Source organism: Chionomys nivalis, chromosome 17 (genome assembly GCF_950005125.1).
Source record: "Chionomys nivalis chromosome 17, mChiNiv1.1, whole genome shotgun sequence".
Taxonomy (NCBI): domain Eukaryota; kingdom Metazoa; phylum Chordata; class Mammalia; order Rodentia; family Cricetidae; genus Chionomys; species Chionomys nivalis.
In genome coordinates, this window is record NC_080102.1 from 34627949 (window position 1) to 34648282 (window position 20334).

The 20334-nt window shown below is 40.8% G+C and overlaps 1 protein-coding gene across 27 annotated transcripts in view; it reads right to left on the reverse strand.

Moving 5' to 3' along the window:
• Nucleotides 1–20334, reverse strand: part of Rbfox2 (RNA binding fox-1 homolog 2) — a 253680-nt gene that overhangs the window by 180063 nt on the left and 53283 nt on the right. Inside the window, exon 1 of one of the 27 annotated variants that reach the window (XM_057791482.1) lies at nucleotides 7041–7058. The exons of 24 other annotated variants lie outside the window; for them this stretch is intronic. Coding sequence is in view for 1 of the 3 variants with exons in the window: in XM_057791477.1 (XP_057647460.1) it covers nucleotides 6920–6961 (42 nt within the window). In the remaining 2 variants the exon portion in view is untranslated. Of the gene's footprint in view, nucleotides 1–6919; nucleotides 7059–20334 lie in introns of those variants that run through there. 2 more of the 27 variants (XM_057791477.1, XM_057791487.1) reach the window with 2 other exon arrangements.

Consider the following 20334-nt stretch of genomic DNA (forward strand, 5'->3'; position numbering starts at 1 on the left):
AATTTTCCAAAATTTTAATGTTTCCTTGAAAACTCAAAATACTGTCACTATTTTCCCTCAAATAACAAGCATCCTCTTTTAATAAAATGTCTGCCAAGTCCCCAAGCCTCAGTACTCATGGTCTAAATGGCATCCCTTGGAAAAGCAGCTAGTTCAACTGGTAACTCAAATAATCACAAGAGTACTTTTTACTGCAACAGACAATATGCTCAGTACACACCACACTGCTTTCTACATAATGTCATTTTACCACAAGAAGCATAATCAGGGTGGAGAATTAACAGTAACAGTAACTGTCGTGCCATTCTCCCCTTCTTTAATGCAAAGTATGTGTCAATGAAGAATATAATTTCTTGGAGGCTAAGGAGGTGGCTTGGTTGGTAAGGTGCCTGCTGAACAAAGCATGAGGACTTGAATTTTGATCTCTACCACCCACATAAAAGCTGAGAGCAGCACACATCTGTAACCTCAGGGCTGAGGAGACAGAGACAGGAGAATCCCTGAAGCTCACTGGCCAGCTAGCCAGCCAAATCATCAAGGTTTAGGTCTAGTAAGATCTTATCTTAAAAAATAAGGTGGAAAGTGATCAACAACAACATCTAATGCAACCTTTGACTTCAACCTACATGCCTGCACACACACAGAGACATGTGTATACATGGACACAACTGGAATGCATGTTTGCGCATTCATGGATGTGTATACACTCACACAGAATGTAATTTAATAGTCATTACATTCCTTTACACCAACGGTTTGTCTATGGCATAACAGAACCACACCTTAGTCTGATATGTCATAATTTGTGCAAGAGAGTTACAAGAGGAGAGAACCGTAGTTGTATCACAACTATCTGTGATCAGCCTCTCAGCCTCAAATTCTTCACCTTGTAAATGATATCACCATCTACTTGTTTTAAGGATTAACATATTATTATATGCAAAATGACCTGCATAGTTCCTGTTCCTTAATGGGGCAACCTTGTCAGAGAACAACAAAGATAATGAGAAACAATGCTTCAGCTATATATACAACACTTCCACACCCCCAAAAGAGGTGGGAGGGCAGGTCCGACCAGTACAGGTTGAGATTCCTGGTGTGTGCCCTCCTTACCTGCACCTAATCAAACAACACACATAGGAAAGCCAAAACAGGCTTATGGTGCCTTTCCTGTGGTTACAGAGCTGCAAAGAGGAAGGGCTTGCTGTGAAACATCTTACTGGAAACAGTCCTGGTGAACAGGTCACATTAAGCTCCACCCCCTAACCCGCCCCATACCCTTAACTTCAGCATCTGTGAATTCATCTGACCACAAATGAAAACATTCAGGGAGCAGCAAAGGGAACTTTCTGTACTGAACACAGCACTCACTTTTTGTCTTGTCAATACTCCCTAAACAACACAGAATAACAATTATTTACACAGCACTGACACTGGATTTGTAAATTTATAAAGAGACTTTTTTTAAAGTATGCAGGTATATGCATATGTGTTACTGAAAAAAAAAACCCACTTCATTTATGTTGGACAGGTGAGCAGATTTGGGTGACTGAATGGATCCTGACACCAATCCCTGCAGACACTGAGGAACAACTATGTTTCCTTCGGGTTGATCAGGGAAATCTTAGTTCAGACTGGATGGGGTTAAATGACATGCCCAAGCGCTCATAGGCAGTAAATAACAAAATGGCCTGGAACCCAAGTTTTCTAACTACAGACTTGGGGTTCTTCCAGTTAGAACTTAGAACTCTCTAAGAAGATGAAATTTGTTTTGTGCAATAATTGATAATCATCTGCATCTGGATTTGAGTGGAACAGCAGCCATGATTACAATGCTTATTGTGACTAAATATGCCAAATGATAACCATCAACAAATTAGTGTGTTGTGATACTCAGTTCAAACTGGTGCTTCACTGAGCCCAACCAAGGTTTCACAAGCTTTGGCACTTTAAAAAAAACAACAACAACAAAAACCCTCTTAATTAGTTTCAGAGCACAAAAGAAACATCCCAAATGATCATTCTGTAATATTCAAAAAGTCTCTCTGAGACACGCTAACATGTTGAATATCATACTCTATATTTAAATTAACAGTTCTATCCAAAAGTCAATATAGACAAAACGATCATTTTTCCCCTTAATTGGTACATACTGGCTGTTTCAATTTAGCTTTTACAGCTGTTTCTTGACTCACTGCTATTCAATATGTCAAACCAGCTCTATCGCACGGTGACTTAGGACAACCCTTCCAGGCATCTGGTTTTTTATCTCAGCATATCGCAGAGAAGCGCCTGCAGGTCAGCCTACCTTACAGAGAAAAGCTTACAGTCACTGGTACTGTGAGATTTGAGCTAGAAATCCTACCTTTCCTCTTGGTCCTTAAGATCTGCATGACTAAATACAAATGGGCCTTTTCTATTTCCTACTCCTGTGTCACTTCCAATGCCAACTCCCTGCTATCTGTCCTAGGGTCCCTAGAACAATTCCCTGAACTTCCTCTCATTGTGCTGATTCCTTGTTCAGGAAGAAGGCAACACTCACTGGTCAGCTGATAAATATCATGCTAAATCTTATTTGAGTGTTTTGCCTGAATATATGTAAATGCACTACATGGGCGTGTCTGGTACCCATGGAAGCTAGAAGAAACAGTTGGATCCCCTGGAACTGTTATTAAGGATGGGAAAGCTGTAAGCCACCAAATGAATGCTGAGAAACAGACCCAGGTCATCTACAAGAGTGAGCACTCATAACTGCTGAGCCATCTCTCCAGGCCAGCATGATAAACTTCAAATAAAAACACCTGAGAGTTTGATTCGGGTGAATGGGGGTATGTATATGCAATTTCTTCATTGACAAATTACACAGACAAGTTTCCTCAATTTCGTGAATTTGCAGAGGTCAACACGTTTGAAATGCAATGAATTTCATCCAAAATGCAATCATCTTCACGATCATGGTACCTTCCCTGCCAGGTAATTCTTTTTCACTCAAGATCAAAATCTAAAACCCACAAACTCCCTTTTCTTAAACATGTGATCAGCTACCCGGAATTCACAGAACTGTCTTCATCAGTTCTCTTCTTCAAAACACTTGAATCCTGAGTCCACTCAACTAGTCAGCTCCTGCAGTTCCTCCTCTTATAACCCTTCTTGGCAATAATAAACATTTGGTAGAAGGTGTTTTGTAGGGAAAACCTCTGTGTGTACAGTTAAATATCTGAGATAGCTGAGAGACAGGTGAAGTGGAAAGGAATCTAAAGAGATGATACTATGATTTAAGAAGGGGCCCTTCTGAGAAACAGGACTACTATACACATTTGCCAGTAAAAGGCAGAAGGAGAGGCGAGAGGGACCATAACTTTTACACACAGACAAGGTGCTATACAATTCATATAATTTAAGTCATGACTGGTCTTATGTCACTATCAAATGATGACAGTGAGATTCAGAGAAGTTAACTGAGAAGCAAACAGCTACTTACAGTTTACATAGTCAGAACTGTAAATGTTCTTTCCATTATATGTTAAACACAGTCTTAGTGCAGAAAAACCTTCTCTCTAGGGCCAGGCAAGAACAGGATGATCTGGACACTGCCTTAGCAAACTGATTCTCTTTTGGCAATGAAGGAAACCTATAGTATTATTCCCAGTGGTGCCTTTTACTTTAATGTAAAGACAGGCCACTTGGTTCCTTGTTAAAATGCAGGCTCTATAAATCAGAGCTGGTCTGAGTGACACCTGAAGTTCTCACCTCTTCTAGGTGACACATGATGAAGCTGAGGTACCTGGTCCACACTCTAAATGGGTTACTCTGACAAGTTCTCAATCCTAGCTGATAACTGGGCAGGCATTTAAAACTACTGAGTTCTGGGTCCCAGATTGATTCTAATACCAAACTGGGACCAATGGACTATACTATCCCAGATAACTTCTTCCCTACAGTTCTTAATCTCAAAAAATACATTTTTGGTGGGAAGTACACTTGAACACACTGGCACAGGGAACCACTTCCTAAATATAACCCTGGCAGCACAGACACTGAGAGAAACAATTAATAAATGGGACCTCCTGAAACTAAAAAGCTTCTGTAAAGCAAAGGACACGGTCAACAAGACAAAACGACAGCCTACAGAATGGGAAAAGATCTTCACTAACCCCACATCAGACACAGATCTGATCTCCAAATTATACAAAAAATTCAAGAAAATTGGACACCAAAAGAACACATACTCCAATAAAAAAAAAAAAAATGGAGTACAGACCTAAACAGAGAACTCTCAACAGAGGAATCTAAAATGGCTGAAAAACACTTAAGGAAATGTTCAACATCCTTAGTCACCAGAGAAATGCAAATCAAAACAACTCTGAGATTCTATCTTATACCTGTAAGAATGGCCAAAATCAAAAACACTCATGACAACTTATGCTGGAGAGGTTGTGGGAAAAAGGGAACACTTCTGCATTGCTGGTGGGAATGCAAACTGGTACAACCCCTTTGGATATCAGTGTGGCGATTTCTCAGAAAATTAGGAAACAACCTTCCTCAAGACCCAGTAATACCACTTTTGGGTATCTATCCAAAGGATGCTCAATCGTGCCACAAGGACATGTGCTCAACTATATTCAGAGCAGCTTTGTTTGTCATAGCCAGAACCTGGAAACAACCTAAATGCCCCTCGACCCAAGAATGGATACGGAAAATGTGGTACATTTAAACAATGGAGTACTACACAGCAGAAAAAAATGACATCTTGAATTTTGCAGGAAAATGGATGGAGCTAGAAAACATTATTTTGAGTGAAGTAACCCAGACACAGAAAGACAATTATCACATGTACTCACTCATAGGTGGTTTTTAAACATAAACCAAAGAAAGCCAGCCTACAAACTACAATCCCAGAGAACTTAGACAACAATGAGGACACTAAGAAAGACTTACATAGATCTAATCTACATGGGCAGTAGAAAGTAGAAAAAGACAAGATCTCCTGAGTAAATTGGGAGCATTGGGACCTTGGGGTAGGATTGAAGGGGAGGGGAGCAGAGAAAAATGTAGAGCTCAATAAAAATCAATTAAAAAATACATTTTTGTTTGGTGTGTGTGTGTACCCCTGAGATGCGTGCATATCTATGCATTTTCATGCATTTTCCCACATGTGTGGATGCATTGTGTGTAGGTGCAAGTTGGCTAGTGCATATGGAAGATTGAAGCTGATGGCAGTGGTCTTCCACAATCTACAATTTTTGTGAGGCAGGGTCTCTTGCTGAACCCAGAGTTCACCAACTGTGGCCAGTGAAGCCAGCCTGCTTGCTATGGGGATCCTGTGTCAGCCTCCCACACGGGAACACATGGTGCTGAGCATCCAAATTCCAGCCCTCGCCTGCACAGCAACCACTTTACCAAGCCATCTCCCCAGTCCCTGTCAAGTCTTAATACTTTTCAAATAGCATTCTATTTAGTTATTTGGAGGAGAGAGAGGCACGCCACACTATTTATATGGAGGTCAGAGGGCAGTTTGTAGAAGTCAGTTCTTTCCTTACACCATGTAGGTTACAGAGATCAAACTCAGGCCATCAGGCTTGAAGGCCTTACCTACTGAGCCACCTCACTGACCCCTTTTGTTTTATGACACAAGGTCTCCGAACTGGCTTTGAACTCATAACTTTCCTGCCTCAACCTTCCCTGTGCTGCAATTCTAAGGGTGTGTGTCCCATCACACCGGCTTAAGAAATTATTAAATGACCAGTTAGCAAGCACTGAGAACAAATTTGGAAATGTTTTTACATATTGGCCTGCTTACTCCTCAAGCTGCATTTTTGAGGCTGATTCCTACATCACAGCTCATTTATATATGAGGAAAAACAACCCAGCAAGAGACAGCGAATTGCCCAAGGTCAGCTATAGAAGAGCAGAGGCACATCTGAACATACAAACCACGTGAGTCACCTCAGAGATGTCATCGAGGGAAAGCTAATGCTCTTATTCCGACATGCTACCATCATTCAAAACATCACCGCTAAACTACAGTACACAACAGTTCTTGTTCAGAAAACAAAAATGCCTTCAGAACCAACATGTGCTTAAAATAGCTTTAACTGGGCTAAAAGCTCATTTGAGGATGAACGAAACCAGGAAAAGCAAATTCTGACTAAGTTTTTAAGAGGAAAATCCAGAGTCAGAATTGGAAAATGTGTTCCTCTCACTGGTCTCTAAAGCTGACTCAAACCAGTTCTTTCTGTCTTGCACAATGCTACTATCGCCAGAGCCAGGAGACTGTCTGAAGGACAGCACTCATTCGGACGCACAGATTCCGTTACATGCTTTCCTTTTAGAAATCATCCTTTTAGTCACATCTAAACAAATACATTTGTCCTTGACTACCAATATAAACATGTCTGTGCTCAGAACTGTCTTGAAGCTTATTAGTTTTCCTCTCTGCTGAAAAGCAACTGCTTTAATTTCAGAATTTAAGCGTTTTATTTATTTACACCCATCCATATAAAAATAAATGCCATAACTGGGCATTAATGAATCATTTAACTTCATGTAATACCATAAAAGAAATAGTGCAAAGGTAGCTAACTACATTTCTAAAATACGCACCCAAATACCCTCACATACAAGGTATAAAGACATACACAAGTATTATAGGGATTTAGTTATAAAAAGATGATATATTTTTATATCTGGTGAGCTCCTTTGTGAAAGAAACATGTCCTTTTTCAACAAAGAAAATATTCTGCAATTCAGAAATGATTTACAAATTTTTTTCTCAAACGAAGCATTAATGCAGATCAGCATAATTCTACGCAACCAACCTCTGCTTGAACTGGACTCCCCACACCTTACTGAGGGCACCGTTCCCCTCTACAAACTCCCACTCCACCCCCACCCCACACACACCCAACGCCCCACCAACCTCACAGGGGTTCCTGGGCTGGTCCATGGAATCTGATGACATCACTCTCTCTTCCTTCCTGGAATTCTAAACCCTGCTGCTCTCTCCTTGCATACAGCTACCATCTCCATGGCAACCTCACCTCCTCCTGCTTCCCTATTGGCTTCATGGAGCAGGATACACAAAAAGGTTTTCCGTTCTGCCCCCACTGCCCGCCCGCAAAAATGATGCTTTCAACAGGAACCTGAGCTAAATTTAGCCACTTGCGATTCTGTGTCTTATGACTCAGAAAACATGGAAATATCCTCCTTCCTATAGTCTACTCGCCCCTAAACCACACCCCAAAGGGGTTGTTTCTTCTTCTGTCTGGTCCCCAACTCAAACAGCAGTATGTGCTGAGCCTTTAGATCTTCTGTCCCACATACAGAGAACATTCCCCACTCACCTCCTCCCATCAGGAGAGGAAAAAACAGAACAATAACAAAAGCACAGTTGGGGCATTTCATGTAGGGAACATCAGTCTCTGCTGCCTCCTTCCACCCTAAGTCAAGGAGAGAAAAGCCATGCCTACAGGCAGAACAGTATCTGCCCTCTGACGGAACTTCCTCCATTACAGAAACAGGAGTGGGGAGGGGAGGGTGAAAGCTGACACACTGCAAATTCTGCACCCAATGCTCATCTCACAGGCTGACCTACTATGGAAACTGGAGCAGGATCTCACACCCATCATCTACAAAGTAGCTCCACATAGGGATGCTCTCCAAACTGCTGACAAAAGGAATGGGAAGCAGTTTAGATCCCTGAGTCAAAGGGATTGAGTGAGTTGACACAATAAATTCCTGAAGTTTTAATGAAACATCTGAAACTGCCACAGAAGATGAACTTGTAGAAAATGACCTTTTCATAATCATAGACATGCTATAAAATATGTATATAATATCTCAAACCCCTGGACAGTCCCTTCAAAGGTCTCCACTTCAGGAGCTGGTCTGTGCTTAGTGTGCATCTGGAACTGATCCTACTCTTCCCTTAATTCAAGCTCTAATTCTAAAGTGGCCCCCACTCTCCCTAAATAACAGCTAAAATTGGAGCAGGGCTTTGCTTCTCAATCAAGCTGTCCATTTCCCATCTAGGACGAGATTCTTTCTCAGAACCTACTTGGCTGGATCTAAACTAAGAATGCCCTATGTGACTCTGTGATGTGGGATTCCCCTCTATATGCTGTGAATATCATTGGTTAATAAAGGAACTGCTTTGGGCCTATAGCAGAGCTACAGAGGAACAGAGCTAGACAGGAAAAACTAAACTGAATGCTGAGAGAAAGGAGGCAGAGAGAGGAGAAGCCATGTAGCCCCACCAGAGAAAGATGCCAGAACTTTAGCCAGTAAACCACAGCCACATGGTGATACACAGATTAATAGAAATGGTATAAGAGTTAACCGATAAGAAGCTAGAGTTAATGGGCCAAGCAGTAGTTTAAATAATATAGTTTCTGTGTAATTATTTCGGGCTGAGCAGCCAGGAACCAACAAGCAGCTCCTCCTTCAACAACTCTGAAAGACTAAGCATAAGCTGTAACTAAGCTGGAAAGGCACCAAGCAGGTCAGAGCCTTCTATCAGAAAAGGGGGCAGATAAAATAAGGCACACCCAGGAAATTTGGGAGTTTGGTACTGGGCAGAAACTCAGCTCCAAGACACCCGTTTTCCAAGGGGGTGGCATCCAAGTAGCATAATTCTGCATGGCAAAAGATAGTATTCTTAAACTAATATGCAAAGCCATCTAGAATAAGTTTCAAAAGTGCATGAGGGACACTAAAGACTCTTGTCCCAATAGTGGCGGCAGACATGATTACTCTGCCTCTGAGATGGAAGTAGATGCTCTCCAAACTCACCCCTAACAAACCAGTCCTTGGATGAAATCACTCATACAGCACTGCTGTAAGTGACTCCATAGACTATCATAAGCACAATTTTTATATAATTTATATATCCTTACTTCATGTGCATTGGTGTTTTACTGCATGTATGTCCACGTGAAGGTCAAGTCCCCTGGAACTGGAGTTACAGACAGTTGTGAACTGCCATGAAGATGTTGGGAATTGAACCCAGGTCCTCTGGAAAAGCAGTCTTAACTCTTAACTGCCAAGCCATCTCTCTAGCACTGAGCACAATTTTTAACACTCACAGATGGTGACCTTATTCTACATGGGAAGACCCAAGTGGCCTCTGAGACTGTCCATCATATCAGCTACTGAAGACAAAAATAGTGAGTTGGATATATTCTTATCTCCACCCTGAAAATGAAAGTTCAAAAAGTCAGTGTGTCTAATATCTCCCTCAGGTCTCTCAACTCCAAAACCTACACAGTTTTTCTACTCTCTTTCACACACAGTCATAATTATAAAAAAATAAAGTCTAAAATATCATTTTGTGTCTATGTTCTCTTATGTCATCAAAAAATATAAGTTGTTGGACATCAAAGTTAATGTCATACTTCCACTGCATTAATAACCATTGTTAACTATAAGTGGGTACTCAACAGTTACTAATTTATTATTCTAATCCTATTATTCTAAACTTCTGAACAAATGGTAATGGTTTTACTCAGATCTTTTAAAATAAGATGAGCTTGAGAAATTACATGCTGAAGTGAAATTACAAAACTTCAGATAACATATTCTGGAATTTAATTTTCTTGTATTTGAGATAAAAAATTATCAGAGTCTTAATGTCTACACTGACCCAGTATAGTCATATATGCCTATATAGTCTCATTTGCTTGTTCTGCTCTGATGGGGAGCAGTTGTAAATAGGTTTTGGTACCTGGAATGGAACCCAGAACCTCACACATGCTAAGTATGAGCAGCTCACTCACTACTGATTGAGCTATGCCTCAGCTCCTCATCCATCAGCTTTACTCCAGAAACCCTAACACAGTCAGAATCTACATTACTTATAATTTCCACATTCTACATAAGGAATCGGAGCATTTCTGCAGGGATCGCACTAAAATTAAATCAGATGATTAGAGGACCACGCTAAAGAGGCCAAGGTCACATGTCTGATACTCGTGGGATCCAGTTGGCATCACTTCTCTCCTACTGCCACACAGAATTAATTATTAACAACATATGTGCTTGCTTTTACTAAAAAGTAACATAACCTACATCTTATGAAAACAAATTCTAAGCATGCATCTACCAATAATACATAATATAATTAGCTTTTATCCTTTAGAAAATAGATACTGAATTCTGATATTCATTAAACACTTATCACAAGCAAGTCTCAAAAGATAAGTGCTTTAGGCTAATGAACACAACAATTCATGACATGCAACACAGCAAAAGTATACACTTGTAGGGGGAGAGTAAACCATGTAGTTAGCACCAGAGAGTGCATGAAGCACACATTAGCAAAATTCATTAGGTAAAGATTCTTAGGTAAAGAATGGAGGCAAAGGCATCCCACAAAGAAAGAACAAAAAGCTACAAACGAAGGAGAGAAGCAAGGCAACACAGCAAACAGAGAGAACTTAAGGTACATTGTAAAGGCCAGGTTGAAAGTTGAGAAAAATGACCAGTCAATAGAAGGCACAGGCAATCTCTCTTAAGATCTTCCATAGCAGATGGGGTTTCCTTAGAATGTCTTTTTCTGTTAGTTCTCCAAAAAGTAATGGGTTTAAACATTTTAATGTCAGCCAGACATGGTGGTGCAGACCTTTATCCCAGCACTGAGGCAGAAATAGGAGGATCTATGTGAGTCTGAGGTAAGCCTGGTCTACAGAGCTAGTCTAGAACAGACACAGAGAAACCCTGTCTTGAAAAACAAAAACAAACAAAGTTTTGATATTATGTGGACAGTTTTTATCTTTAAAGTGTCCATGGCAAAATTAAAGACCAAAAAGAGGTTATGCCCTGAAAACAAAGCAGCTAAGAACACTGATGAAGAACGTTCTTCTGTCCAGAGAATAAGTCCAAATTTGCTGTCTGATGAGGACAGTGAACATTTTCTTGTTCTTCTCGGAGATCTGGTTTGAAAGTAAACAAAACAGGAGATTATTTATCGTGTCTCTTTTCCTATGTCTCTTTAAAAGATTATTAGCATACTGAATATTTGATAAGGAAATTATAATTTTCAAAAGGTCCCTTCATCCCCATGCAATACTCTAACACTTAAATGTATGTGTGTATTACATCCTACCAGCTGGACAGGCGGAATACACCACATGTGAGAGGCCAGCTACCTATCAGCCGCAGCTATCAAAGGATGTAAACTATTTGTTAATTTGATAATATGCAAAAGTCCTCTGTCTACGATGTAATACATTCTCACAAAGGGAACCTACCCCAAGAGAAACCTAGCACCAGAACAAAGAGAAAGAAAACATATTGACACCCTAGAAGCCCATCTTGTTGTGCCTTTGCAGTCACTCTCAGCTACTCACAACAACATAAACACCCCAATCTGACTCTGCTATGACTTTTCTATAAAGGATCGCATGCCATGCTTCCTTCTGTACTAGCTTCTTCTCAGAAGAACTGTTTGTACTCAAGAACATGTGTGTGTGTTAAATACTCTATTTTACAAATGTATCATAATGTACTGGAAAGTACTTTGGTGAAAAACATTTCACTTATTTTCAGTTTGGACTATGTACAAGCTACTTTTCTTGTGGTTATGACCAAACACCTGACAAGAGTAAATTTATGGAAGGCTTGGGAGGGGGTCTGCTGTGGATCACATGGCAAGGAACATGGTGGCAGGATGCTGCATGTCCACATCTGGGCAGTCCAGGTAGCAGAGAGATGAACACTGGTGCTCAACTGGCTTTCTCACTTTTCCTTTTTTAACTCGGCCTACCCCCCAGCAGGGGTTGATGCTGGCCACAACAAGGTAGGTCTCCTTCCTCAAAGAACAAGGAATAGCTCTAAGTGATTCCAAATCCATCCAAGTTGGCAACAAAGACTATCTCAAGTTTATAAATCATGCTGTCATGTACATTCTTGTACACACTCTTATGGCAATCATATATACACATTGCAGGTTTCTGCTGCTGTGGTAAGGAGTCATATTGCTATAGAGAACTCCTGTTTTCAGCTTTGGGAGACACTGCCAACCATTAGTTCTCCAAAGCTATGCTACTTAACCTTTTCCCTAGCACTGTATGAGGACTCCAGGTGCTGAATGTCTGCCTTCTTCGTTCAGTCATTCCGAAGGCGGGGTAAGAGAACCTCACTGTGGCCATCTGCTTTACCTTAGAGAATAGTCATGTGACCTTTTTTTTTGAATAGCTGGATATCATATTTTGTAATGTACCTATTCATATATGCTGCCTGCTTTGCTACTGGGATTTTTTTTTAATTATTTATAGAATTCCTTTTATATATTGAGTTGCAGGAATAATTGACCTATTCTGGATAGCAGCCAAATCTGTGTGTTGCAAATACTTGCTCCGACTCTGTAATTTGCTTTTTAACTTTCTTAACAGTGTCCTTTAATGAGTAGTTATTCCTAAAATTAATGCATTCAGATATCCTGAATCTTCTGAATAGCCCTGTTCTGTGGTGATATTTTGTTTATGCGCTAACAAATAAAGCTTCCCTGAAGATCAGAGGGTGGAGCTAGTCACTAGTTAACTACAGAGTTCTGGAAGTCTGGACAGACAGACAGGAAGTCACATGGCTGGGCAGAGAGGGGAATATAAGCCAGGAGGAGACAGGAGCTAGGCCCTTTTTCAGCTGAGGAGTTAGCAAGGTAAAAGTTGGCTGTGGCTTGCTTCTTTGTCTCTCTGATCTTTCAGCATTTACCCCGATACCTGGCTCCAGGTTTTTATTATTAAGACCAATTAAAATTCATGCAACACTGTTCAAATAAAGAGTATCATGAAATGATGGCTGTGGTGGAGGAGTTATGCCAACTTGATACATGCTAAAGTCATCTGGAAAGATGGAACCTCAACTGAGAAAATACTCTCACCAGACTGGCCTGCAGGCAAGCCTGTGGTACACTTTACTGATGAGTGATGTGGGTGGTGGCCACTCCTGGTCTGGTGGATCTCTGTGCAATAACAAAGCAGACTGAGCAATCCTCTGCCTTAGCTACTGTTTGAGTCCCTGCCCTGACTACCCTCAGCAATGAAGTGTGAGTTGACAGTTTTCAGCTGAGATAAGCCCTTTCTCCCTAAGTTGTCACGGTTGCGGTGTTTTAACACAGCAATAAAACCCTAAGACAATCTGTCTGCTTTCCTCTAGAAACGTTAATAAAGTAGCACTTTAAAATCATTTAAGATTCCCAGGCATATTGTACACCAGACAGATATACATAAAATGCATAAAAGAAGTTTCTGCTACCATATAGGTAGGACAACTCAAACTTTATCCTAGGGTTTAGAGGAGTCATCAGTCACAAGATAGTGTAGCTAACAAGCCTCTCCATAAGAAGTACTATACAGTTTAGACTTCCAGTTTTCAAAACTTTATACATATCTAGTCTTAAAATACTTCACTACATGAACAAAAACAAGCTCATACATTAACCTCAGTTGACAGCATGATTCAAATATTAGTTGTGTTAAGCAATTAAATCCAAGGATTCTGACATCAGAGTGCCCAAAATAATAAATAATCCTCCATTATCCTTGCTCTGAGTAATTTCTACTTCAACAAAGAATATGAGGGGAAATCTACTTTATTACCGCAACTGCCTCTTCAATTCACATATCTAAAATCCACATCATTTAACAATTTTCTTAAATGTATAAAAAAGATCTTTAAAGGGGAAGTTACAAGTCCAGTATTTTCGAAGCCAACTATCTAAAATAGCAGGCTCCACAAATGATGTAATATTTTCCACAATGTAAAAAACAAAACAAACAAAATAACGAGGTCATTCCAGCCAGAGAAGAGCAGAAGGGAAAACATGTATGTGTACACACATGCTGTCATACACCCAGACAACCCTACTCTTTTCCCCAAATGTTTTCTAATTCTTTTGCCCATAACTGTTTATCTCTTTTTTCATGGTCTTGGAAAGGTTTTTAAGAAAAACAAAACAAAACAAACAAACAAACCAAACAACAACAAAAACCCCTAGTCTTAAGAAAGAGAACCAGTAAGCTAGAGATTTTATATATACACACACTTTTCATAAAACAAAGATTTACAGTTCAATTCAAGATCGAAAGCTGAAAGGGGCTAAATGAAAGAACAATTTTGTTAGATGAACAGAGTTTTTAAAAGCACAGTTACTGAATTCTCCCCACACCTATATTTTATGTCTTAAGATAGAACTTGTGCTCGAAACATGCAGAACAGGTGAGCAAGATGCCTCCCACCCAGGTTGTGAGCACATCCTCTAAACCAAGCAAAGACCGGCTGGTGAGCTTCAAAAAGACTCCAGGACAGTAACTGTCAAGAGAATCCCCTCCTCCTCTTTCCAATATGGGTGGGTCTGGATTAGCAGCTTTTTATACAGATTCGTGTCATTCTACAATTGCTCTGAAAATTTTTCAACTAAAAAAAGGAGGGACATCTTTTAGAGACCTAAGTCTCCCTAAAAACAATATCTAAACAGCTTGCCTCTTTCTCTCTCTAGTATTAACGTTTTATATATCAGAGGCAGGAAGTCAGCCAACCTAACAAAATAAGATAATGAAAACAAACAAAAAGCTTAGAATTGGGACTGGAGAGATGGCACAGAACTTAACCATAAACCTAACCCTAACCCTACCCTACCCTACCCTACCCCTTACCTAATCCTAACCTTACCTTAACCCTAACCCTACCCTAATAAGAGCACTGTCTGCTATTCCTGAGAACCTGAAGTCGATTCCCAGCAACCACATGGAGGCTCACAACCATCTAATAATGAGATCCGTATGCTCTCTTCTGGCCTGCAGGCATATATTCAGGCAGAATACTGTATATATAATAAATAAATCCTTAATAAAAAAGTATAAAATTATTTCTGCCTTCTAGGTCACTGCACCCTTTTAAGGAGTTTCTGGGAAAGTACAGCACCTGGGACACAGAACACAAGAGCTAATCCTGTCTCTGACAGTCACTAGTTCTGTGACATGGTGAAAACAGCTTTCCTATGTGAAAGGGAAAATGAAGTTGCCTGCCTGACAATTCTAATGAAGAAGAAATAGTAGGGGCCTTGTACTCAACTAATGACAGCTTCCCAAAAGGGGCACACCTTGGCTAATAATAATAAAGAGGATCCTATTGGTCACCTAAGAACACTACAAGTCATGGGTGTTTAAATATGGGTAATCTCCTTCAGCTGCAAAGCTAGGGCTCATTCATAATAAAGGTGATCATATGACCTGTCTTAAGGCATTCCACTTCAAATACTCCGACCATTCATGAACATCGAAACATCCAGATAGTAAATCTTACTACTCATTCATCAGATACAATTCAGGTTTGGCTCAAGAAAAATCTGAGGGGAAGGCCACACAGATGGTTCCATGAGTACTGACACTTGCCACCAAGTCTACTGACCTGAGTTCAATCACCAGAACCCACCACGAAGGAAGGAGAAACAGGCTTCCATAAGATCTCCTCTAACAACTAAGCTAAACAGACTGGAATTTGGCTGCAAAGGCCCAAATAAACCCTAGGGATGGCAGAGTTTCTGCAATCATCAGCTAGATCTAAAAAACTGAGAGTTGAGATCAGCACACCCTCAGTCATTAGGCACTTGAACCAAAATAGAAAGTCAAGTATATACATAAATATGTTTTTGATGGCATCTAGAAGGCCCCAAAGAATATCACAGAATCCTCTTTTAAGCCATGCAGGCCTGAGATACACTGCAGCGGCTGAAAGGACAGCCAAATCCAAGCCAGCGTCACACAGTACAGCAGGTATACTTCCTTGGTAACAGGGCTGCCCAGGGTCTGAATGCAAAACACCTTCCTCTGAGTTCAAGGTCATGCTTGCCCTTTGGCACAGACACAGCTTGTGGTCTACAGTGAGTGCTTCAAGTGACAAACCACCACACACCAGTATTCTGGACTCTTTAGGAAGACTGCCAGGATGCTTTGAAAATTAAAAATAAAAGAGGGCCTTGGTTTTCCTGGTCTAATTTACATGACAACCAACTCCCCTCAGATCCAGAAACAGGAGGGGAGACTGCCCTAAATAATCGTAATCATCTTTGTTCTCATCCATAAGAAATATGCATACATTTGAGTCCCCTGAAAACAATGGAGAAGAGGCTGGTAAAGAGAGCAAGCAAGAGGACAGGGTGGTTCAGAGACTGAGGCACAGAGACAGGACACCAACATGGCCGCTCTGGGCTCCAGCAGTAAGGCTGTTTCTTATTAAGTGAATACAATTGCAGAGCTGCACAGGAAGTACTCAGGGGCCCTCACAGTCAGCCTTAGCCCAAACACACTGAAAACCTTTATACTGTAGCAAGCCCATCTGGAATCAGTTAGGACCAGGCTTGTAGTTGGCCTTCTCTTAAGACAAAAAAAGAAAGGAAGGGGGAGAGGGACGACAAAGGGGGATAGAAAACTTCACTTCTCCATCTCTTCCTGAGAGCCACAATTAGGAGACCCATATGATTAGCGGTTAGCATCCTCTCAGGGCCCAGCAACCCCAACAAAATTAAAGCATTCATGCAATCAAAATTCCTTTTAACAATTAGTACTTTTAAATGCTATATTTAGGCATTCAAATATTGCTCCACTTTTTTTAAGCTGTAATTGAAGCATATCCTTTTGTGAAACTTTTGGCATTTATCCTGTCTTCTAAACTGCAAAAAGTACAAAAAAGATTTGTATAATTGTCCTAGCATTCAAAAGGAATAATTCTGAGTTGATTATTAACACTTGTTTCTTCAGAAATCAATTTTTATTGATGCTTTCTATTAAAAATGGGAATCCTGATAGAGTAGAAGAAGCCTGGGACTCAGCTCAAGAAATCTGAGTCTTGACAACAATCTCTGCCATCATTTAGTAGCTGTTACTTAACTTTCCAGGTCTCTATGTTTAATAGAGTAAAATGTGCACAGCAGTCTCTTTCAGAATGCACAGAAACTGCTCCAGTTCCTCATACTTAATAAAACAGAAGCATAGATGAGAGCCATACTTCTAGGCAGTTTCTCATTCCCTCCAGGCTATAGACAGTTAAGTGTATTACAGAGGAATAGACACAGCCTGTCCATTAGTTAGTAAAACTCCTGTTCAGGTCCTTCTCATAACCTGAGAGACCAACAGCCCAAGGCAGGTATGTACAGGGTTAAAGGAAGAAGTGTCTACTAACTAGCCCCTGGTCCCAGCAACTATCAGAGAAGTACAGCACCAAGACCAGAAGAACTAAATTTACAAATAAGCCACAGAAAGCGCTCCATCCATTGTTCTCAGTTTAAAAACTTCTTATGTAACTAAATTACTTAAGGCCAATTTACCAAGACCAGACTGAGAAGAAAGCAGACTAAGGAACCACCCTATACCCCAGGAGGCTACAGGCTAAGGAGAGGAACAGGTGCTGGAAGGCAATTTTAGTTCATGCAGGTTCCACTCCTGCACCAACCATTAACTGGAAATATCTAAGGGAAACAAAACCAAAACACTACACTGCTATGAACATATACAGATTTTCTGTCCTTATTTCCTAAACAATACACCAATTTAATAGCCACTATTTACACAGTGTGACAATGTATTAGGTATCTTAAGTGGTCTTCAGTACCAAGAGAAGACATATGTACTGTGTACAACAATAGATACTTACTGGGAGTCCTGTCACTGGTGCTCCCCCAAGCCTTCCTTAAGGGGTACTTTTTTTTTTTTTTTTAAAGAAAAGAAGGAAGGAAGGGATAAAGGGAGGGGAGGAGGGAGGAAAGAAGAGAGGGAAAAGGGGGAGGATTTTTTTTGATGGTGTCAGATCTCCTGGAACTAGAGTTGCAGACAGCTGTGAGCTACCATGTGGGTGCTTGGAATTGAACCTGGGTTGCTCTAAGAAGAGCAGCCAGTGCTCTTAACCGCTGAGCCATCTCTCCAGCCCCAAGTGGTACTTTTTAAAGTAGGTGTTTTTTTGTTTTGTTTTGCCTTCAGTATCTGTTACAAGAGTTAACAAATCTGAAAACTGTTTCACTATGAGATGTTCAGGCTGGCAACTATAAACTGTCTAACCTCCCCATAGTGCTGATGAATGTTAAACAAGCAGTCTCTGTCTGCACAGAGGGGCAGACCTAATAAGCCACATCAGGCCAAATTTAGCAGAGTACCACAACTATGACCCCAATGGGCACCAGTTACACCTAGGCAGCCAGGAACCTGCTCCTGGCCTCAGGCTGAGTTCTAGCAACTAAACTTTGGGGGATTAAATTGCTATCTGCTGGCAGCCTTGCCTTCGGACACAACTAAGATGGCAAAGATTGCCACAGATGAAATGGAGAGTTTTCGGCAAGAGGGCCCACTAACACATCACACCTGCCCCGTCTCCAGTCAATAGCCAAGATGCTTTCCTCAAAACAGAAACTGATCTAGCTCCTAGATCAGCTAGAAGAAACTCAATTTGTCCAGTCCTAGAGAACATTCCTTAGCCTCATGTCCTGAGTAACAGATGTGGGATGGTTCTTCTTCCACAGAACTACATGGGAGTCCCTAACAACAGTCTCCTCAGGTAAACATTCTTCCTCCCCATACTGACAAAACCTCAGAAATTCAGAAAGGCTCCAGGAGAGAGAGTGGAGGTTGGGGAGGGTGTTCTAAAAACAACAAAGGTACACTCCCTGAGGAACAGTGGAAAACTGAACAGTAGGGGGCACGTCTGCCGGGTCCAACCCTCTCTGAAACATTACACTTCAAATTAAATCCAGAGCCTTGGCTGCTGGGCTGACTCCCAAACCAACTCTGAACAAAACTGGACTGGTCAGGATTCTTCTGGCAAACAGCAGAAGGGGCCAATCAAAACTCTTGGCTCTGCCAAAAAGCTACAGCCTGTTTCTTAAAGGGAAACACCTCAAGGGTAATGGTGTGTGTGTGTCTTCTGAACTCCCATTTTCAATCAACTTCATTTCTATGATTTCCTTCTCCTACACTTCGTTCCTTTTGCATCACTGGCAGTGATTAGAATCACTGAGTCTAATAAAAAGCAAGTCAAGGTTCTACAAAAAGACAGCGAGCTGGGCATTCCTGACCACAGAAGATAGAGCAACCCCTCACTGCCATCACTGAGAGCCAGGCTCAGAGCACATTCTTCCCCTGGTCCTCACCTCTCCCCTCCTGCCTCTCACCAGTAACTCAGAACTCCACCAACCAAGTGTCAAAGCGTCAATGTAAAACTGCTGAAACAGGTATCCACGGCTAGGTTACCACAAGGCCAGTAGGGCTTCTCAGAACAACTGTTTAAAAAAAACCAAAACAAAAAGAAAAAGAAAAAGAAAAAAAACTTTTCTTTTTAGGTTTCTAACCACCAGTGAATAGCATTATTGTTTGTCTTCTTAAAATGAACTAAAACGTATTACTAAAAGTGTGAAATCAAATTTTCAAAGAAAAATTCAAAGACACATGGTCTTGTAGGATTGCACACTTAGAAAACTACGGCCAAATTGCTATGAGTTTCTAAGTGCTTTCAATTTCTGTACCTATCCTGTCTGAACTGGTAATAAACAGTAAGTGAAATAATATCAGTCCATAAATGACACTGTAATTAACACTGACACAGCAGAGGAAAAGCATGCTGGGACATCTTGCAATCCTCACAGGGAATCTCAGCTCAAAAACTTCCTGGTCATATGACCTTGGCCATGTCATCTAGTTTCTCTGAATCCCAGTTTGGGCATTTATAAATAGAAATGTAATGTCACAAAACACTCCTCATTGTTATGAAGGATTAGGAAAATGTAGAGGCAAGGAGCCCAGTACCACTGTCAGGCCCTCTAGGTACTTCCTTCGAAAAACTCTGCTAACCCAAAGGCAATTTGAACTTCAGCAAAGCCTCACCTTGGGAGTTTGTGTATTCACAGCTAATTATAACTAGCATAATCCAGGCCTACAATCTCTTGTATTTCCTTTCGGTCTCAGGAAAAACAAACTTCCCTGCTTGCCAACATGAATTCTCTTTTGATCTCTTGCAGTTTCTATTTGACCCAAGATATATTCCAATCTCATTTCAACCAAAATACTCCCAGTTCAGTCACTAACTGTACCACTGTGCTTTTGTTATTACTGTTATCATACTAACTACTACATCAATACGATTTTATTTATTTATTTATTTATTTGGGCTTTTTGAGGCAAGGTTTCTCTATGCAACAGCTCTAGCTGTCCTGGAACTCGCTCTGTAGACCAGACTGACCTCAAACTCACAGAGATCCACCTGCCTCTGCCTCCAGAGTGCTGGGATTAAAGGTGTACACACCACCGCCCAGCAAGGATATTCTTTAAAAAAAAAACAGCACTATGTATTTAACAT